Source organism: Calidris pugnax, unplaced genomic scaffold, assembly GCF_001431845.1.
Source record: "Calidris pugnax isolate Ruff unplaced genomic scaffold, ASM143184v1 scaffold9, whole genome shotgun sequence".
NCBI classification, from domain to species: Eukaryota; Metazoa; Chordata; class Aves; order Charadriiformes; family Scolopacidae; genus Calidris; species Calidris pugnax.
In genome coordinates this window covers 6,441,790-6,464,210 of record NW_015090778.1, presented here as the reverse complement: position 1 = coordinate 6,464,210, position 22,421 = coordinate 6,441,790, and the positions used below count along the sequence as shown (strand labels likewise).

Here is a 22,421-nt window from a genome sequence, read left to right as displayed (position 1 = left end):
GGAGGAGGGTTGGGGAGGCTCAGCTCTGCCTCTCCCCAGTGTCCTCAGGGATATTTCTGGCCTGAGAAGGGGGCCAGCCCCCATTTCCACAGCCCCCCAGGGGGAAAGGGCTGAATCAGACCCAGCACCAGTCACAGAACTGGGGTCCCTTCCCCGCTCCCCTGGGGCCTGCGGCTGCCAAGTGCCACCTGAGGGGCCAGGGGATGAATTCAGCAGTGGTCGTAGGGGAGAGAGTAAAAGAAAAACAAGCAGCTAGAAAATCCCGACCTTTCCATTCCCAGCATCCAAACTCCTTACAACAGCATGAGCTAGCGAGACAAAATAACTTCTTTCCCCCATTCCCAAAAAAAAGGGAGATGGCAATTTTTTTTTGTAGAGGCAAATTGTGCTGGATGTTAAGGATTTTTGAAAGACAGCCAAAAGCCAACACTTCAGGTTTAGGATTTTTCTCTCCCAGAGGCATTTAGCAGCCCCGACCCTGGCTGCTGTGCCTTCCTCCCAGGCTGCTGGGGGATGTTAAGGATTTTTGAAAGACAGCCAAACCCCAGCACTTCAGGTTTAGGATTTTTCTCTCCCGGAGGCATTTAGCAGCCCCCACCCCGGCTGCTGTGCCAGCCTTGTGCCTTCCTCTGAGGCTGCTGGTGCTGAGCAGCCCCTGGGGAGCTCCCAGCAGGAGGGTGCTGGGCTGCCCCGACACGCACCGGGCACCCGCAGCATGGCATCAGCTCTGCCTGCGCTGTCAGGGATTAAAAAAGTCATTTTTCCATCATTGCTTCAACTTGTCTGCCTACAGCAAGCAGCAGAATCAGCCTGTCCTGCAAATCACAGAATGGTTTGGGTTGGAAGGGACCTTAAAGATCATCCAGTGCCACCCCCTGCCCTGGGCAGGGACACCTCCCACCAGACCAGGTTGCTCCAAGCCCCATCCAGCCTGGCCTTGAACCCCTCCAGGGATGGGGCATCCACAGCTTCTCTGGGCAACCTGGGCCAGGCTCTCACCACCTTCACAGCAAAGAATTTTTTCCTAATACCTAACCTAAATCTCCCCTCTTTCAGTTTTAAACTGTTACCCCTTGTCCTGTGGCTCCCCTCCCTCACAGAGTCCCTCCCCATCTCTCCTGTAGCCCCTTTAGGTACTGGAAGTGATGGGAAGAGGTGGCTTCTCCCACAGGGACCCCACGTGTTCAGGCAGCAGTACCAGTGCCAGCCCAGCTCCAGGGGAAGGATGCATGGGAAGACTTGGAAATGGCAGCTCAGGACCCTTCTCCTTGGGTGACTGGGAATTTATGGGCTCCTCGGCAAGCTAGATCTGCATTGAGAAAGCACACCAGGGTCTCACATCTGGAGAACAGGGAGCCCTGGCAGGGGAAGGCAGGTGGAAAAGGGCAGGTGAAATCTCTTCCAGGAATTTTGCTTTGTCTTGAAAAAAAATTCACTAACCCCCCCCTCCCCAAACCAAAATAGACGGTTCACCCGGTAACACAAGCCCCTCCCTGCACCATTATCTCCTGCTCAGCTCAAATCAGGTCTGCAGCTCTCATTTTTAATTGCCATTTCAAGAGAGGAGCAGGCCAGGAAAGCCCCACCGCCGCCCCGGGCACCAGCCAAAGCCACCTTTCTTGCACCACCTCTTTTCAAGGGCTTTTGTATTTAGTAACATCCGGAGCAGCAATAAGCCGGCCCATTATAATTATGCACTGGCATAAAAAAATATTGGCCACATGTTAAAACTTGAAGTAGGTCAGGCTGCCATCTGGTCCTGCTGACAGACCTCCGCGGCCAGAGTTTAAGAGTCTCCTTTTAGAAACTTTACAGCTTGGATAAAATCTGAGAGACCAACCATAAATGGATGTTTCAGCCACTGCTCCAGCTCCAGGGGTTAGAGAAACCACAGCCTGACATTTATTGGCTCCTGCTTTAAAAATAGCTAAAGCTTTGTCTGCTTCTACTAATAAAAAAATAAATCAATCATAATTCCCCCCAAATGTGACCGTGATTCCTCCCACCCAGGTGGTGGGGGCAGCTGAGACCACTCAGCTTTTCCCAGGACAGGACCTGCCCAGCCCAGGGACACAGCCCTTTATTCTGCTGGAAAGCCCACGGCAGGGCCACTGGGAAAAAACAAATAATCAGGCAGAAAACAGCAATTGCACTTGGAAGGTCAGGTGGCCAGAGACATTTCAGCCTCTGCAGGGGCCAACGAGAGCCATTTACCTGTGCCCTTGCTGTGCTGAACTTGGCAGCACGAGCCTTTTAGTTACGCTCCTAACGCACCCCACAAGGGATGCTGCTGCCATCAGCTGTGAAAAAGGAGGATAAAGTTATCATATAAACCATAAAAGCAACCATTTTCTCTCTTTAGGGCTACCTGAAGATTTCCTCAGCATAGTGTTTTGTTCCTTTTATGTATTTACAGAGTAGTAAAAACCCTGTGTGTGTACAGTGGGGAAAGGATGTTGTTCTGTGACAGGGAAGTGCCCAGCAGAGGCCGTTTTCCTTCTAAACCCACATTCCTCGTACCTTGCCGTGGCTCAGTTCCTGCTCCCCAGGACAGGATGTTTTGCTGAAGCTCCTTAAGGTGGCAGAGCCCTGAAGCACCTCCTGCATCCCCTGTAACAGCATCGTCCCCGAGCAGCTCTGGCAGGCTTGAATTCAGCACCTAAAATAAACTGGAAGTTTCGCATGGGAGGAATGAAATAAAGCAGCTGACCCTTTTTTTTTTTTTTTTTTTCCAAACAGTTCACATTTATTGATAACGATAAAAAAATCTTTTAAAGACTATCTGTATTTTATTACCAAGAATGAGGTATTATGTATACAAAACATTTACAGAATTTGATATGCAGTTCATGAGTACAGACAGGAAAAAGTGCAGAAGGACACGGATAACAGGAAAAAAGCCAACAGAAGAGTCATTGGCTGAGAAAGGGAAGAAGAGCAATTATATCACACAAAGAAAGACCAGGGTGTGGGAAATTAATTAGTCAGACTGCAGTGATCAAGTCATATTGCCACAGCACTTCGCTTGGAGGAAGATTAACTATTGTTTTTCTGGAATTTTATCTCCCCGGCTGTTTGTGCTGTCATGTGCTTTGAGCTCTAAAAGATGTGTTAAGGTTAACAGCAGGAAAAAACCCAAAGTGCCACTTTTGAGCCAGCTCAAGTGAAAAAAAAAAAATAAAAATACAGATCTTCAGACTTGAAAAGTGACTGCAACTCAAAAAGGTCTACAAAGCCAGACACCTCTGGACAGATGTGGAGTGTTGAATGAAGCAGTTTCTTTACAGTTGTCAGCAAAATCGCCATCTGAGAGAGAGAGAGAGAGAGAGAAAGAAAGGGGACCTTCAGCCCTTGCAGCCTGGGAAATGGAAAGTGGCATTTGCAAAGAGCCATGAGTGTCACTAAGCTCACTGTGCGTCCTGCTGCACCAGTTCCCCTGTACTGGGGGATACTGGTTCCTACAGGCCAAGAACCAAACAAATTTGTCTTTAGCAAAGCTGGGTCCTGCCCAGGCAGAGCTCACAGGGCCCGAGAGCCCCGGCGTGGGGCTGGATGCTCTGCAGACACCAGGATGGGGAGCTGCCTGACACCAAAGCGGTGGCCTGTCTCACACAACAGCACACTTCAGCAGCCTAAAAAACAGTCTAACCTCCATCCTCAAATTCTAAATCCAAAAAAGACAAAATAGACCAGTCTGGTTCAGTTTAAGGAGACTGGCCTCTCAGCACCTCTAAATTTGTTACTCAAATACTTCTTTGCCAGCTCTGTCTGCCACATTCCCTGGCAGACTCGGTCCACAGGAGAGGTGCTCCTGGTCAGAGGTCAGTAACCTGCCTCGCAGACGCTTTCCAGTCGTAAAATATATTTATACTGAGTTCAGAACCAGCTTTCCTCAGGCAGGGCATCCAGTATCTTAAACCAGTTCTGCTTTGAAGGTGCAAGACCTCTGCAGGCTCCTCTACCACTTACCCATAACGGTGCTGCCTCCCCAAGACTCAACAGAGCCTGCCCAGCTTTCTAGCAGGGGCTGCAGCCAGCACAGGGGGCTCCTTTTTGCCTGGATAAATAGTTTAGCTCTAAGAGGGTGAGGAAAGACCAGGCAGGGTCTAACTCTGCAAATCCTGCTGTATTTCAGACTGAAATCTTCTCTGCTCACTGCCAGGTAAGGTCTGTAGCTGTCTGCTGACAGCCCTTGGCTCAGCACTTCAATCCTTTGTGTCTTTTGCTGTTCTAAATCCAAAAAAGACAAAATAGACCAGTCTGGTTCAGTTTAAGGAGACTGGCCTCTCAGCACCTCTAAATTTGTTACTCAAATACTTCTTTGCCAGCTCTGTCTGCCACATTCCCTGGCAGACTCGGTCCACAGGAGAGGTGCTCCTGGTCAGAGGTCAGTAACCTGCCTCGCAGACGCTTTCCAGTCGTAAAATATATTTATACTGAGTTCAGAACCAGCTTTCCTCAGGCAGGGCATCCAGTATCTTAAACCAGTTCTGCTTTGAAGGTGCAAGACCTCTGCAGGCTCCTCTACCACTTACCCATAACGGTGCTGCCTCCCCAAGACTCAACAGAGCCTGCCCAGCTTTCTAGCAGGGGCTGCAGCCAGCACAGGGGGCTCCTTTTTGCCTGGATAAATAGTTTAGCTCTAAGAGGGTGAGGAAAGACCAGGCAGGGTCTAACTCTGCAAATCCTGCTGTATTTCAGACTGAAATCTTCTCTGCTCACTGCCAGGTAAGGTCTGTAGCTGTCTGCTGACAGCCCTTGGCTCAGCACTTCAATCCTTTGTGTCTTTTGCTGTGAGTGGGAGAGGGGCTCAGAGTGGGAAACACCTGAACAGACTGTAACAAGTAGGATTTCTTGGGCCCGGGTAGAATATAGGGACAAAATCCAAAATGTCAATTCCCCACTGGCAGGAGCAGCAGTGAAAATGGTGGAGCAGGCACCATTTAGAGCATCTTGAAGATCCCTCTGCTCCCTGCCTACACTGAAGCCTTCGCTGCTCAGCACTAAGACGCTCTATTTCTGACGTACACAGGGAAGGACTGAAGAGTGCGCAGGAAGGATGTGAGCCATACCTCTTTGAGACTGATTTAAGAAGCAAGCATAAGCTCTGCATAAATTCCTGATAAGAACAGAGTCTCAGTAAAATCAATTGACGTGGAGTGTGCTAAGGAAGTGGAGTGAAGCTCCAGCGCAGAGCTGGGAACAAATCCCCAGACCAGTCCTGGCTCAGGGAGGGAGAGCCCGCTCTCTGCCTCTCTCTCCGCGGTGCTTCAAGCACAAATCCCAAGGAAAGAATGAATTGCTTTAACCCATCGAGACCCAGAGCTCAAATTTCCCAAAAATGTGCTCGTACAAAAGGTTATTAGTGTTTACAGCCTGGCCACAGCTCTGTGGGCGTGCTTTGAAAAAAATGGACTCACAAAGTCAAGTATCCAGCAACTGCTTTTCTTTGTCTCGGACATCACTTAGTGGCAACAGGGAGAAGAGTTTGCAGCACTGGAAGATCACAGGGGATTTCTTAAGATGGCAAGGAATGTCCTGACAGGAGACTTGCAGTTGATCTCTAATGCACTACGGAGCATTTTTGGTAGGGTTTTTCCTCTTTTTTGCTTTTTAACATTTACACAGTTAAAAAAAAAACAAACAACAAAATCATTCTTAACTGATGCACTGGTTATTTTTCCTTTCAGTGAGAGCCCTTGTGTTCAGAGTTAGGATTTGTGCAAGCAGACTTGCAAAAATATTTATGGCTGAGTTAGGAAAAAGGGGTTAAAGTTAAGAGACAAGCTGTTGGATCTAACAACGACCAAAACCACTAAGTTTAAAATTCAAACAGCTACTTTACTATCTATAAAAGGCTTTTAATGGGGTGGGGATTTTTTGCACAATTGCCAGTTGAATACGCTGTATTGCAGTCACTGCCACAGGCGAGGGTCCAGCCATCTCATCCATTTGTCTGTTGTGGCACTACCTGGAAATCATGGAGCTGGAATGGGACTGGCTGGAAGAGGTGGTGGCAGCACTGAGCTGGGAGAATCCGCTGTGGCTTGATTCAAGGCTGGTCATAGAACCCCTGCAATAGAAAATAAACTGGTTTTAAGCTTCAGAACATAGAAGGATTTTGCTCTCTGCTCTGTATCTATATTGTATTTGTTTTCGTACTGAATAAAAAGTAATGGGTTTGCTGCAGATGCTCAAAAGCTTTTCTGCCTCACATTAAATAATGGAGACACTGAACATCCTGCAAAAAACAGATGCTGTTCAAAGCAACTGAGAACCAGTTTCAGCCACGTTTATCAACTGGCAGGCAGCTGAACTGACTCAATTCCAGTTTGGAGTTGCACCCATTTCTACACAACAACCTGCCAAGCTCAACAACTCACACAACTCTTTCAAAGCAGAGCAAAGTGACCAATAATGATTACAACGAGGTAACTAATTAACACCTTTTATAGCCCCCACTGCCAGTATTGGTTGAATTTTTTTGGGGGGAGGAGGCCTAAGAAAAAACAAGTCCTCACGATTCACTTGTATTTAAGCCAACTTGACATCAGCTTGATCATCCAAGTGTCAGAAAGGTTTGACAGCAGCTGACCTTCATGAACCTCGGCCAGACGTACCTGAAATCTTCTGATCCTATTACTTCTGTGTAGTACATCACTTTACACTTGTGAGAAGAGACCTGTAGAGATGCAAGTACATCATCCACACGAGGCAGGTTGGTTGTAGCACAGGCAGGCATGTTATGAAACTTCCACTGGAGAATATAAAAGCCAGGCCACCTGGTCACATGCGATCCCTGGAAGCAGCCACAGCAAAAATGGAAAGTTAACTTTGTTAACACAATGATTTGTAGGCTTGAAATTTCCAAGCTTAGAACTACCTACATGCCCAGATGTTTTTCCCCAATGCCAATAGTTCAGCTCCTTGACCAACTGGCAGTGCTGGTGAACCCTCCCCACACAGCTTATAAAAGCTATGATAGAACACCAGTGCTTCCTCCTGCTTTTTGACAGCGTCAAGTGGTTAGGATTTAAATACACTGAAATGTTCCTGTTTAAAACAATATTAATTTTTTCCATTTACTTTCAATTAACAGCTGTCCTTTGAGATTGAAAAGAACAGTCAAGGTTCCTGTCTCACAGACAACGTGTGGTTCAAGAGGTCTGTGCCCATATTTCCAGTTTAACACTTCCAATTAGATGACTTCAGGAGCTCCTTTCTCAAAGGCTGTTCAAGTCAAAAGGAATAGCAGTGGCAGACTGTGATTGTAAAAACGCTGCATGCAATATCAAACTTGGTAATTAAATGATAGGTTGCACATGACATAAAAAAACCACCACCCTTCAGGAACCTTGGCCATAGGGAGCTCCTTAAGGTGCCTGTCAGAGGGACAAACACACAGAAGCTAAGTCTTAATTTCCAGGCTTCTTTCAAGACTTTTTGCTTCAGAAAATAGTGGTCAAAATCACAGGAGAAAGCACATCTTGCACTTCCTGGACGTGCACCACGTTCTAAGTGGCTTCCTTATATCCCTTTGCTGCTCAATTGCAATCACTGTGAGCCTGCTGCAGCCTCCCCTCCCAGCAGATCCCATGTAACTACTGTCCCCCTTCCCTGCAGCATCCAGCAAGGAACATCTGCAAAAATGTCAGCCAAAAGCAAGCAGAGAGTCTGGAGCTGAATCACCACTCAGTCATCAATAATGATTGTGAATTAAGAACATGTAGTTTTGGAGCTAGTTTCCATCTGCTCCCACACAAGGATTCAGCATCTTACCTGCACGCTCTCCCCTTCTTTGCAGATAAGAGGAGACTCCACCATACTGTAATCGCGCCCCAATTGCCAGACTTTGTCTATCAACTGGACGTTGTTCCCACCAGGAGATGTGATACTGTGAGCTCCCAGAGAGTCCTTTTTCGGAGGCTGCGGGGCTCTCTTGGAATGGAAGATGTTAAAAACAATGTCGCCCTTGCACACGTCGAAATCCCATGTGATCACAGAGGAGGCATCCACAATCTGAATGAGAACCTGGGACAGAAAAGTTGTATTAGACAACAGCAATTTGCTCAGTAGTGACAGAAACTCTCACCAGAAAAGACTTAATTTAGGTTTTTAAAAAGGCAGTGTAGCTACAAATTCTCTCCTGATGGAGTGTCCTTATTTTAACACGACTTTCAGAAGCTCTCAAGTAGCTTCTGAGAATATCATTTGTCTTTGCTTAGAATAACACTGCTTTGAACAGAATGAAAACCAGTGATATTCTCTAAATGACAACCAGAGGATACCAGGAATGGTCACAAACTAACAAACAGCTACTAAAGCAGCACTGTGTACCAGAACTATAGAACAACAAGGTGGAAGCAGAGCAACTAAATCATCAAGTTCAAGAGACAAAAATCCAGAGCAGAGGGATGAGACAAAAGAAAAGAAGGGTCGGCTCCAACCATACCTCATGTGGAGCTCCTTTGAAGACACTTGCAGACTGGTAGATTGTTTCAGTCCAAAGCTTTATGTCTTCATTTTCCAACTCTTCTGCTGTCCGGTAGAGGGACTTGGGGACCAGCCCGCCCTCTGGTACTTCACACTAAGAGCATAAACAGCCATTAAGAAGTATCCCCTCTGTGCATCCACCCCCCGTCACGTTCCCTGCCTGCCAGCTTCAGAAACAAACCCTCACATTTAGCAAGCACCCTGAAAAATGACATATGAACAGAGTTTGAAAGTAATTTTATAGCTTGGACATCATACATACATAAATTTATTTTACAATGCTCTGGTTTAGGTGAGTTTGCAGAACTAGCCACCAGAGGAACAGTTATTGTATACAGACAACAGCCACCACAGAAAATGACTGTGCAAATGCTATAGTTGTCACTCACACTGCCCTATACTGAAGAAAGACAGGAGCCCTTTGGGAATCCTGAGGGAAGTGACAATAGCGACTCAGTCTAAAAAATACAGCCTACAGAGCCCTGAAAGAACCCCAATAGCTAAATTTAAGGACGAAGGATGGTGAGGAGATACAGTAAGTTTCCAAACAGGTAAAAGGATATTGCAGTCAGGAAGGTAACAGTTTTCAAGTTACAACTGTCTTGACAGCTCTGTACTGGAATCGATTACACAACTTCCCTAAGCAATGGCCTTTTTAATGAAGTCTCCCGTAATGAAGTTAGACCACTATCTGATCAGGAATAGGTTCCATCTAAGTGTTTGGGGCAGCAGAAGTGTTTGATAACTAAATTACAACAAAGAATTGAAAGGATCTTTGCAAAGTCATTTTTGTTCAAATATCCAGAACTAAAAATGAAGAGAAAGAGATTCTATTGCTGCCTGTGACCGGCAGGAAGTATTTAGCAATTTTCTTTCTGGTAAGATTGACTTTTGCTTACTTAGCAGCAGATTTTGCCAGCTTCTCAAACTCCCAATTAGATAGCACAAACTCTCTCTTCCACTGAAAGCTACTGCTGCAGCAAAAAGCAACCCATTGAAGATAAACACATGCTCTACTCCAACACATCTAATAGTACTTCATTATAATTTCAGACTGTATTTGAACAGTCTCAAATTAATTTTCAAGGATGTTAAAGAAATTAATCTAGAAAGCGTACAGGGGCTTTAAAAAGCAACGCTGAAATTGTATTTTAACACAGCTGAGTTCAGGAAAAAATAATCCTCTAAGTTTCACTGTGATGGAAGCTCCAGAAAACGCCTGAGTTGCACTCCTACACCTCAGTCACACCAGTGAGCCTGGGCTGTGAAAAACATTACAGAGAAAACAAACCTTACAGTATCATTGAGATGTTAAAATGACAGATCTGACTGACACCCATAGTCCAGGCAGAAAGCAGCTGTCAAGGCACAGGACAAGGGACTGAGAAATTACAGTATTCTGCAGTTAAACTATTTTGGGTTTGTTTGTTGTGGTTCCCACACATATTGTGCCAGGAGACCCAGCTGTTTGGTTAGCCACGTATTTCCTTGGGTTTCCTGTGGTACCAGTTAGTTCTTTCAGGTGACAGAGACTTCTGACTAGCTGGTGGTGACAGCTCTTGCTCAGTGCTGTGCTGCCATGTCTGCCTGAACTTGACAGGTAGCAGAGACTATGGCTTTTAACCATGCCTGGCTCCTTTGGTAAGTTATTTGATATTCATTGTCAAGAAGTATTGCACTTCTCTTTTTAAAGTGGATCCGAAAGAACACACTAAGTCTGGAATCCTACATCATAGTACCCTCCCCTCCAAACTACACTAAGAACCATTCTGTGCTTCTAGGCTTCTTTGTTTAGAGGAGCAGGGGAATAAAAACCCCCAAAATAATTGTTATATGCACTAGTTTATATTCATACCATGCACTCTCCACCAAGAAAATCAGGGATAATTTCTTTATCGATGTAATCCAGCAGTCCCCCAGGACCCTGGTAGTCATTTCCAGCATAAATAAGGAATTTCTTTCTAGTGTTGTCATCAATGAACGGACTAACCTACAAACAAAGAAAAAACAAAAGACATCAATATTGAAGGAGTCAGTTTGATCGCATTAAGTGTTACCATCCTTGTTATGCAAAGTTGACACTAAAAAGAAGCAAAATTAACCAATTATATAAGCAAGTTCTTAGGTAGTGCATTTAAATCTATTCCAGGAATCCTATAAAAGAGATATTTCCAAATGGTAACATTCCCTGCATACAAAACCTGATTTCTCAAGTGCTTTTACAAACTACAACTGTGTAGCACTGCACTGAGAGAGCCGAGGAATGTCTTGAATTACAAACATACCAGTGTCCAAAGAACTGGGAATACTCGAGGTGCTCTTAGGATTAGAAGACGACCCAAAGTCTCGGGGTAATTAGCTTCAACCACCTCAATGATTCTCAGCAATGCTTTGACACCAGGTCTCCATAAATGCCGCATGTTCAAGCCTTCTAGATCTACTAGACAGGTCCAGGAGCTGAATTTGAGAAAGACAAAAAGGAAAAGAAGAATCTCAATGGCATCAAAATTCTCCTTTCTCATGCAAGTGTCCAGTCTATGGGAGTGTGTGAACCCCACTGTATGTTTTGGTTTCTTTTATTTTACCTCCTGCTTTGCGCTACCTGTAGATGCTGGAGTTTAAGATCCTTAGAATGGAAATGTCTTAGAGGGGGTAAATTACAGTTGCAGACTATGTTGAAAGCTCAATTTCCACATCATGCATATTGCCCCCCAGACATTTCAAATTTCAGATGAAGGTCAATATGGAGTCAAAAAAGATCCTGTCAACAGCTAGCCCAGATGTTAAACCATTGCTTCTACTGGAAAGTCAATCAAATGGCCACGCCGCTATGAAGCAATTTAACATTCATGGTGCATACTTCCTCCCAACACAGCACAGTAACAGTGCCACCACACATCAAAGCTAATTCTGCTGTCAGATCTCAGGGAGGGGAGCTTTTTCTGTAGGAAGAGGTATGTTCTCAATTCTTAAACACTGAGCTTCAGCATATGCTTTAGTTACTTTCCAAGTTCAGGTCTCGCCCTGGGCATGAATTCAAGATGCACAGCTGTGTGGCACCAGCTAGCATCCATGAAACTGCTTCTGTGAAACAGCAAACACTTCTTTGTTTCACTTTAAATGTTTAACATGTAGTCCTTCAGGATTACTTCGACAAGTCAAGATCCAGTAAGCAGCACAATTGCCTAGTTGCACACATGAAATCCATCTCTTGTATTTGACCTCCCACTGAGAGCTGGGACAGCAAGTTCTTTACCAGGGAAAGATAAGCAGACATCCCATGCATCCCTGAGCCTTTGCAGATTAAGGGAAGGAGTCAGAAATTGAAGCGAGTCCAAGAAACACTGTTGTTTTGCGGGAGCAGTCCTGCTTTCATACCACACCCTGAAATCCATTTTGCAGCTAGCACTTTCCTTAAGTGACCCCTACAATGACTCAAAGATGGGATAGCAAGCAATTTTTGACTGAACTTCACATGAAGTCATGCCAGTACTTGGAAAACAGGAGTCTCATGACCTTACCTTGGATCACAAGTTGAGTAACTGCATATAATAAATGGAGAAGGCAAAGAACTGAGTGTAATGAGCCTTGATATGGACTGTGGATGAACAAGTGACATGAAAACAATACCTGACACTACTGGAAAGGTCATCCATGATATTATCATGGCTTGATTTTTTTGGCAGCCTATACCAACATCTGACTCTAAAATCCCCCAGAAGCAGAGATGGGGGTTAGGCTGCATGGCTTTGCAGATATCCAAGAGTAGAAGAGAGCAAAATCATAACATCTGCCATGTAGAACCATTATGACCATGACACCAAGACACCCAGAGCAGGTGCTGTGTTCCCTCAGATGCAGATTTTGACCCTGCAGATGCACTCTAACATTAATTGGGGAGGCCCATACCAAGACACCCAGAGCAGGTGCTGTGTTCCCTCAGATGCAGATTTTGAAATCATAACATCTGCCATGTAGAACCATTAATACCAATACCAAGACACCCAGAGCAGGTGCTGTGTTCCCTCAGATGCAGATTTTGACCCTGCAGATGCACTCTAACATTAATTGATTAACTGTAACTGTGCTTGTATCCTCACTCAGACACACAGCCTACCCTGTGCTTCTTTCATTTAATAAACTTTGCTCAGCACCATCATGTTTCCTGATGTTCCCCCATGTATGGTGTGAAACCAGGTAATTCCCAACGAGCAGATCTACTTGTTGTATTTTACCTTATTGGCCTGCCAAATACTTTTGTATTCTCCTCACATCGCCTCAGTCCTTCTTCATTTATTGAAAGAACCTGTGCAAAAAAACATGTTGTTTTGAGAAGACAGTCTTGAACTTCGTAGATGGGATAAAGAAAAAAACTGACTATATCCAAACACTAATTAAAACTACAAGCTCAAACTAGCATAAACCTTTTTTTTCAAAGAATGAACCAGAAATCACTGCATTTATACCATAGATTGAGCCTGTTGAAAAATAAACATGCCTTTCCATAAAAGCAGTAAAATGTAGACAAGATCCTCCAGAAAACTGAGACCCAGGAGCGATACAGACAAGAAGTCTCCCTACTCTTCCGTCCCTTTAAGCATTTTTTTCCTGTTTACTCAGAAATTAAAGCCCCTTTTTAAGTGAAAGCAAGTAACCTTGAAACAGAACTAGGGCAAACAAAATTTAGTCCATGGCTGGAAATGCCATTGGAAGAAAAAAAGTCAAATCCAGCCCCTGCTTCTAGCGGTTACTATGGCCGCGGCTGTCATTACTGGGAGTCAAAAAAAAAAATCATTGCAAACCTGGAATTCTGCCAGCTTTCTGCTTGGAAACTGAGCAGATCCACAATAACACAGTCCGAGTGATGCCTTTACAGAAGGCAAAATTACAGGCAAGTACGAGTTCTCTAAAAAGAAATTATTCTTATCCTTGGAATATGGGCTTGACAAAACCTGAGCATGGCATTTTTCTCTTCTGTACAAATGCAGAGACTTGAAGCACTGCACAAACTGCAGAAGAATCTGTGAAAATGCTAACCAAAAACTACAGCAGCTGCCAAGAACTACGCCTTTCCGCCATCAGTGTGCAGTTGGAAAGAATGCAGAAGATCAGCTACCAGGAGCTTTCAGATGTATTCAAACCAAAAACAGACGGCCAGAGAGTACATCAAAATACCCAGAGTGATGAATGTTCTGGCAGAGGAGGAAATTTCTAAATGAAAATATCACATTGTTAGCAACTTGCTGGCTCCAAAAATACTTACGTATCGAAGTAAGGCCTCTTCCCCAAGAGCTCGCACTAAGCCTTTGGTATCCATCTGTCCCAACCTCAGCACATAGAGCGGGCGACCATCTGAATAATGAGAACAAATATATCAACATAACCCTTATTTTTACAGCCACAGACAATTTGAGTGAGCTAGTTTTATGCTAAAAATCCAAACGGAAACAAGTCAATAGTCAGTTCAAACTTCGCTGTACAGTTGGAAGAGGGAGAACTGGAGCAGCAATATAAGCTTTATCTCGTCCAGCTACACCAAAAGATTGCCTGTAAATGAACTACAAAAGTTTAATGGAGACATCTTGAGGCAAAAATAGTTCCCCTATCTGCAAGGGAAGTTCAAAGGTCTTCAACAAGTACACTGGTACACACAAGATCTTGGTATACACAACTAGAGGCACGGGGCTATAATTAGCTTCCAGGACAGCCAAGATACAGGAAAAGCTTTAGGCCATTAGTGTAGCAAAACAGTTGCAATGAAGGCTTTAAGCCTTCTATCACACAGGATGCAATACTGCTTAGAGCAATGTTTTTGGAAAAGCAGATACCCTGAGTTGTGGGAATTAATGAGACACAGTGTTAACCCAGAGAGTAGCTGCTTTCTGCAGTATTTGCTGAAGTCACACCTTTCAGCTGTGTCATTGCACATTCTGCGGAACTGGCACAGGGCCCCCCTTCTGCAGGTTACACCTGGGGAGAGCAGACTCTGCTCCAGAGATCAGCTTTGATGGACCCTCTGCCTTCCAAGCCCTTCCTCTTCACAGACATCTTGCTGCACACTGGAGCAGCTCCACACTGTCCAGGATACAAAAACACTAACCTCAACAACTGCACTGCCTGAATTTGAGAATCTAAGCTTGCATTTCTGGCTCTTCAGAACAAGAGCTAGTTGTCTGAAACAGCTTCCATCCTCCTCCCAAAGCTGTGATGCATTTTTTAAGCTTTGCTCCATCTATTTGGGCATTGGAATAGGCTGCCCAGGGAGGGGGTTGAGTCACCATCCCTGGATGTGTTTAAGGGACGTTTAGATGGGGCACTGAGGGACATGGTGTAGGGGAGAACTCTGTAGAGTAGGGGAGATGGTTGATCTCGATGATCCCAAGGGTCTCTTCCAACCTGAACAATTCTATAATTCTATGATTCTATTCTAGTACACAAGCTAAATAATCACCAACTTATAAAACTGAATATGCTAGGACACAAAATAAAAAAAATGAGCTTTCTGCACAAAAACCTCCCCAAAGTCCTGTTTGTTTAGCTTCACTTCCCTCCAACAACTGCAAAGAGAGGTATCAAGTTATCAGTAAGTCCTTTGGGACACAAAGAAAGAAACTGTCAAGATATGATATTAAAAAAAAAAAAAAGAAAAACAAACAACCAAAACTGCAGACTCAAGGCAAGTCATTTATTTGGCAAAGACGCTACCCCCATGAAAGATCACAGCCTTTTGTGTTTTATCAGGTGGTCTAAAAGAAAATATTGTTTTAACATCAGCACACACTTATCTTGGAACGTACTGTTTAGCTTTTGAAACACTAAACAAAAAGTGCTATTAAGCTTCATAGCAGGTCTCCCTCCCTCACAGCTGCACTTGCATCCAAAAATCAAACTAACAGCTTACTAACCCCCAGCTCACCCAAATGACACACGAAGGAAAGCCTCAGCTGACAGTGTCGCATTTTCACTCTATGTTTTATATTCCATTAGAGCTTTGCGATTTAAAAAAGCATTTGACTGAAGCATTCCTGTCAAAATAAAAGCCGCTCAGATGTATAGAAAATTGGGCTAATTGCATGCCAAAATAATAACTTTTATTTCTTTTGCACTAATAGCTCATTCTAGACAACATGCCTCAATCACTGCTGCCTTTGCTTGAGCGCTAAAAGCTGTACAGAATTTAGCTAGTTTAAGTTTGGCACATTTAGCACACGTAGGAGGAAAGGAGCAATACTAGAGAAGAGGGTTTAAAAAAAGAACCTACCACTAAGATTTTAAATTATATAGAATTGCTCAGTTTTGAATTTCTGTTTCCATTATTGACAAACCCGTGCTTTACTTGTGGGTGTGCTGCAAAAGAACTGGAGGGGAAGGGAGGGGAGCATGAAGTTCACCACAAGACTGGAGAACTTCTCAGAAAAAAAACATGAAACAACCCTTTGATGCATTCTGTACCTTTCTACTCACTGGCAGGACCCAGTTCTGTGCTATTGACAGAGGAAGTCTTTACAAAGTAAGGACAAGGAACTGACAGAAGGGAGAACTTATTCACATTTTTTTTCCCTACAATCTTTACAAGCATATTCTCATTTTCCAGTTTGTCGGTTTGAGGTCTGGCAAACCCTAAGCAGCAGGGGAGAGCCATTCAAGCTCTGCAGCTTTACAGTGATTAAACTTCTGCTGCGTCCTCCCCGTCTCCTGGCCACTACTGCTGACAGCATCTTGTCCTGTTTCATAGCTTTTTGTAACAGGAAGAGCCAGCAGAAACAATGGTGCCTAGTGGGGGAAAAAACTAAATCAGAAGACAGATAGCTCTCAGTAAGAGATCATTTCCTTATCTAAAGAGCCCAGCTTCCCTCAAGCAACAAATTCCAAAACGTTTCATTGCTGTGTATGTATTAGCAGCAAGATCAGTGCACGATAAAGCAAGCGGAGGGATAGGGGAGTGTCGTCCATGTTTTAAAGATCTGGCCATGGCTCATCATAAAAATGGAATTTAGCCAAAGCTTCTTCCCTTCTTAAATAAACCTGCTCTATTTGATGTTTTTCCAACATCCCACTTCTCATCATTAAGCTGATTGTAATGCCAAATAAGTATTCATTTATGCCATCAGCAGACTTATACAACATCAGAAATAAGTTGATTAGGAAGATACACTTATTTACAAACATCTTTTAATCACTGAAAGAGAATACTCAGCATTTGCATAACACCCTTCTAAGCATTTCAGAGCACTACAGAAGTGCAATTAATAACCTTCTTAAACTCCTAGCAAAGCAGAGCTCTTTAGAGAGTTAAGTATGTCAGTAATAGTCAGAAAGATTAGGACCTGGGAGTCTGCCTCCACCAAGTAAGGAGCTGACAATACCAATTTAAATCCATTTAGTACATAACAACGGAGAAGTTCTAACCATCTTTCTGGTCACCTCTTGCTAACAGAAGGACAACTATCACCGTTAATTCAGAACATAAAAGCTGTTCAATATCTGCCCCCTAGAGCTTACCTTTGTCATGGTGATGCCAGCCTCCTGCATAGTAATCTTGGAGCACCTGAGGAGGGTTCCAGGTGTCTAAAATGTAGTCTACCTGGTGCTGCTTACGCCACGTCAGCGACTGGCAAAGGATCTCTCTTGCTTTATCAATGTTGAAGTCCCGGGCACGCAGGAATCTTAAAATGTGCTCATCCTTTGGGATCTGTAAAAAACCAAACCAAAACCAAACCAACAACTCAAACCTTATTTTGTACTCAAGATTTGAGACAAGAACAAAACCACAAACAACAGAAGCTGAAAAAACATGCAGCCCTGCACCAATGCAGAAGGATGGTTTGTAACACTGGAAGTTACTCAAGCAAATCAGTCTTTGTTTGCTACAAAACCAGGATCCCTGTCAGGTACTGCAGCTACCTTTATATAAGGGATATAAAAATTTCATGAACCCTAATGTAATTGTTTACACCTGTATGACCATGCTAAGTCAGTCTAATTTAAAGGAATCGAGGGACAAAACACAGACTGAATTTTGTTGCTAAGTAAAAGGAAGCTGAGACTTACATGCAAATCACAAGCCACTGGAAAACCCCAGCTTTGCTATCAGTGATTTAACCGGCCGCACCGCTTCCCTTTCAGTACAGTGCTTAGGGATATAGATTTGAAAATATGATGTTTGGCCACCAAAACAAACAAGGCAGAGTTATAAAACCGATGTAATTCCCTTGTGTTGGTTTATTGACATTCTGAGAGGCAGTCACGCTAACCATTTAAGCACCTCAGCTGGCAAAGTCAGCTGGACAGTCGCAATGAACTTCTTGTATTGCCACTGTATAGACCTAATTTAGGTTTCGATCATGGAGGGCCACTTAACAGGAACAATTAGCTTCAAGAGACCAGCAGTAACTTACTTTGCCCTTGTGTGTCTCCTGGAGCCACTGTCTCAGTCGAATGAGGCAACTTTCCTGCATTGGTGTCAAGTCACCCAGGTACCGCTTGATGTAGTCTGCGTCCAGCTTGTCTAAAAGGAGATGTACATGTAATTAGAGGGGTCCTGATTGATCTTCTGTGCTGATATTTGAGGCACAGAAGCAGCTGCTCTGTGTTCTGTTCAGGCAGAAATAAAGTTTCTTGCATTAATGAAAAGAGAGGCACAGAAGCAGCTGCTCTGTGTTCTGTGCAGTCAGAATTGAATAAAGTTTCTTGCATTAATGAAAAGGTCAGCAAGGCAACATACACAGTCATCTTAATGGTAAACCAAGAAGAGTGATTCTCCTTCTGCAAGTAAGAAAGGACAGTCATCTTAATGGTAAACCAAGAAGAGTAATTCTCCTTCTGCAACTAAGAAAGGAATAAAACCAAACATTTATAAAAGCATTTCACCAGTATATTCAGATTTGTCAATCCACAGCTTCTGGAAATACGTAGAGAAGCTTTGATCTAAATCTCCCAGTCCAAGAATTTTCCCAAATTCCCTTATTAACAAGGGAAGGAAGATACAACAGAAGACTGTTCAGGAAAGCTTCAGTCCTTTCCTCCCCATTATTCCTATAGTTATACCCAACCCTGAATTTCAAGGCAAGAAGTCAGTCATCCATTTGCAACCTAATGAACAGCAAAGTGAAGAGTTTTTCCACTCATACCTGATCTTCATTTACTGAAGCCCAGCTCCTAACAGCTATCCAAGGTATCCCACACATTACTGCTTTGCAAGCCCGAACTTCAACATTGTATATTACCAAAGAGAAAATATGAAGATTTTCAGCTGCCCATGAGAAGAGCCTCTACAGTACAAAGAATCCCAGTAAAACAAGTCAGACCAGCATACCATCAGGTGTTCCCGCTGTGGGCTCCGAGGGGCTGCTGGAGGTGTTGAGGATCTCTTTATTGTTCAAGCCCTCCTTTGTGGCAGAGTCTGGTATATTAATAGCGGGTGAAACCGGTCGTCTCGTGTGGGATGTGCTGCTCTCCAATTTACATGCAACAGGGGGAGTCCAACGAGGAACAAAAGTTATTCCTTCTTCCTCCAGCTGCTTCAGGTAGTATTCTATTATTTCTTTTCCCTTCAGAAAGAAATATTTACTTCAGCTGCTAAAAACATCCATTTAGACACAGAAAGGATTGGGCTATTAAGTGGCCAGACCTCTCTAAAGATTCCACTTGAAAATCCAGACCTCCACACATGCAGCCCCAGGCTAAAGAGGGAACAGCCCAGCTTTTCTGAGCACAGTAGCTACATTAACTCATAACTTAGAGCCAGGCACCTCCTTCATGTCTGCAAGGCTCACCTTTTTAATATTGCTGGTGTACTGCTTCATGGCAATCTTTTCCACTGTGCTTTCGAAACCAAAAAAAGATTTTATATCCAGACTTGCTGACTGTTCAAAACAGGTCCAGTCTTCATTGTCAGGATGAACCTATTGGTTAAAAGGAGGTCATACAGCTTGGTTACCCACACAATATTTTTTCCTCACAGTATTTGAAATGACTGTTTCTTGTTTTACAGGTTCACAGAGTACAAAATATTGAAGTGGAATTTGCAGACTTTTGCTTTATTTGTAAAACACGCTTCAGAAAAAGGTAACACTAGAGAACAAAAAGCTGAGAAGCCCTCCCTAGTCTCATGGCCAGCACAGCCCTTTTTGTTTCTTAACAAGAAAGGAGAGGGTAGAGAAATAGCAGTGCTCCAGCCAGGAGCCAAAGGACGAGTACATGTATCCAATTAACACTATCTCATTCTAGATATGGGCTGGGACTGTAGTGTATCTGTGGAACAGGATAAAAAGCTCCACAGTGAACTTTCTGCCGCAGCAGGTTGGACTGACAGCCCAAGGCCAGCAGCTTGAGGACTGCAGCAAGTGCAGCGTAAGCATTTCCACCCACTGCAGCCTGGACGTGTTTGCAACAGACACACTGCCATAGATCATTCCCTCATTGACCTACGAAGTACCTCAGTATTCTGCAGGCTGAAAACCATTTAATTTTGTTCTCCTATGATAATGTTACAGAAAGAAGTGTAAACGTCTCAGCTGACAGCCAAACAAGCTGATCTTGAAACAGAGATGTTACGACTCCAAAGGAAAGCTGTTTTCTAAACTCTCTTCTGCTAAAAAAGAGTCATCTAAAGAATTTCCAGGCCGGGCTCCGAATCTGTGATTATACAAACATCACTGAAAGCTGGATTTCTGAGCATGTGACTGTCCTGATGCCTTAAAGTTCCCCTCCCCCTCACAACATACTAAAATTAACTGGGAACAGTATCAACACTAGAACAAGACAACTACATACTTTTCCCTTCATTTTCTTCTTCTGCATTAGGGCACAGCCTAAGTAAGTACAAATCATCATAATAACATTTAAGAATCTTTCTGTCATTTCATAAATTCAGTTATAAAATAACTTTAAAAACAAACTTATTCTTCAATTAAAATTCTGTTTTCATATTTACTTACTAACTTCTTGACCAAGTAGAGCAAGGGCAAGGGGAAGGGTTGTGTTTTGTATATATTTATCAAATGCAATTTTCTGTATAGCATTTCCCCTGCTTAAACAGAGCTTTCAAGGAAAAAATGTTGGTGGAAAAGTATTTTTAAATGTGTCTTGGGAATAATTGCAGAAATAGTAATTTAAAAAATAATCAGATAATAGTTTCAAGTGGGTTTGACGTCTAGTGACCTTTAAACCATGGTTCTGTACGTAACAGAAAATGTTATCACCTGCACATAAAAAGAATGCTACAATACAAGTTGGTTCCATTTGCTAGCTTTGATTTGACCTGTAACATCAATTTGAAATTTTACTGCTCTACATGCATGCTGTGTGAGCTGATGGGTGTGGGCTAAGCCATTCAGAAAATAACCTGACCAGAGCACAGCAGTAAGTGTGCCACCAGACTCCTCTGTATCGGAAAACATCTGCACTGAAGATGGAAAGAATTAGGTTAAAACATAGCTGACTGATGAACGTTTGCCTGAGTTGAGCAGAAGGCAACTAAGCTACACTGAACTTTCCTTTAACAGTTCTGTCAGGGTATCATCAGCCTCACCAAGTCCCACACTGCTATTACAGACCACAGATTTGCCTCTACAGAGCTGTCAAACACAGCAAATTATGTTGTGTTCTGCTCTCTGAGAAGATGCTCAAGCAAGAGGGTGCCAAACTTGTTTCAGTTCTTCAAGCAAGCGTGTTACATTTAACACTAACAACAATTATCACTCATGGCGGCGTGTTGGTTATTTTTTCTTGCAAGGCAAAAGCCAAGAACAACCCAACTTCTGTTTATGAGTCCTGAAATCTACACACTGATTTAGCTCCATCTGTAGCACCACCAAGAGCCTGTTACTCACTGTGTAACAGCAGTGTTCGTTAATAATGACTCTATTAGAGAAGGTTTCATTGTAGGCTTCTATATGCAAAGTCCTTTCTCTTCTGTTCAAAGAATTCTTCTGGACAAAGTAGACATAATCCACTCCTGCAATCTGTGGAAGATGACATAGGTTCTGTTAAGATACAATATTCATGTGAAACGATATCCAAAAGTATAAAACAGGCACTGCAAACATAATCACCTTTTTCAATAGACGTGGTGCATCTATATCCAGCTTACAGCGCCGTTCAATCACATGGATGGCTTCATCCTCACTCTTGTATTCGTTTACAGTGTCACTGGCTACAAACATAGGGATCAGAGGACACGTAGGAAACCTTCTTTCATAAGCCTATAAAGATGGAAAGAGAAGAAAACAAACTGTCATCACAATTCATTCCTGAGGGTGCACGTAGGGTTCATTTGTTGGCATCACCAGCACTTGGAGGCACAATGTCCTTCATACCTTTCACAGAAGGGATTGAGCCCTCCTGGAGCTCACATTATAGCTGAAACAAATCACAGTGCATTCCAAACAATCCATTTATTAACATGACCTAATATAGCCAATTCCACGTAAAACAATTTTTAAAATACACAAAATACCCCATTTCTCCCCTTCCTCCAGCAAGGAAATTGTCCGTTATGTACAATGACAATCCTCTTGTCAGCAATAACAGGCAAATAAGACCCTCTAGTTCTAAAATACCACAAGACAAAACAATTATGTGTTGGATTAAAAAAACCCACATGCTAATTATCGGTGTTTCACCAAGCTGTCTAGAGGGTTTTCCATACAGCTCCCAAAGGTCTAATAAAAACATTTCAAAACCTATTTCTTAAGCTAATAGAGCTCTCAAGCTCCCTGTGCAGAGTATTCATCATGATTTCACTGCACAGTTTATCAGTTCACAGTTTTGTCCACCAACATCCAGTAAGTATTTCCAATACAATGAGGCCACTTACTACTTCTGAAAATGTAAACTTTTTGCAACAACGCAGAGCTAGCAATAGCTTCAAGTCTGAGTAAAGAATATAGGCATGTAAGTTAATCTCAAATACTTGACAGAGGCAG

At 43.3% G+C, this 22,421-nt stretch overlaps 1 protein-coding gene across 3 annotated transcripts in view; it reads right to left on the bottom strand.

The window, feature by feature from the left end:
* Positions 1-2,644: 2,644 nt before the first annotated feature.
* SEC14L1 (SEC14-like lipid binding 1) overlaps positions 2,645-22,421 on the bottom strand; it is a 41,547-nt gene continuing 21,770 nt past the window's right edge. For 2 of the 3 annotated variants that reach the window (XM_014952639.1, XM_014952654.1), the window contains exons 2-16: positions 21,549-21,698; positions 21,327-21,458; positions 19,269-19,397; positions 18,809-19,043; positions 17,892-18,001; positions 16,996-17,185; positions 13,757-13,845; positions 12,729-12,799; positions 10,779-10,950; positions 10,349-10,483; positions 8,453-8,587; positions 7,780-8,031; positions 6,621-6,799; positions 5,972-6,073; positions 2,768-3,306 (exon numbers count right to left, since the gene is read on the bottom strand). In XM_014952639.1, coding sequence (XP_014808125.1) covers positions 3,291-3,306; positions 5,972-6,073; positions 6,621-6,799; positions 7,780-8,031; positions 8,453-8,587; positions 10,349-10,483; positions 10,779-10,950; positions 12,729-12,799; positions 13,757-13,845; positions 16,996-17,185; positions 17,892-18,001; positions 18,809-19,043; positions 19,269-19,397; positions 21,327-21,458; positions 21,549-21,698 — 2,097 coding nt within the window. In that variant the 3' untranslated portion in view covers positions 2,768-3,290. Of the gene's footprint in view, positions 2,670-2,767; positions 3,307-5,971; positions 6,074-6,620; positions 6,800-7,779; positions 8,032-8,452; positions 8,588-10,348; positions 10,484-10,778; positions 10,951-12,728; positions 12,800-13,756; positions 13,846-16,995; positions 17,186-17,891; positions 18,002-18,808; positions 19,044-19,268; positions 19,398-21,326; positions 21,459-21,548; positions 21,699-22,421 lie in introns of those variants that run through there. The other variant, XM_014952647.1, reaches the window with a different exon arrangement.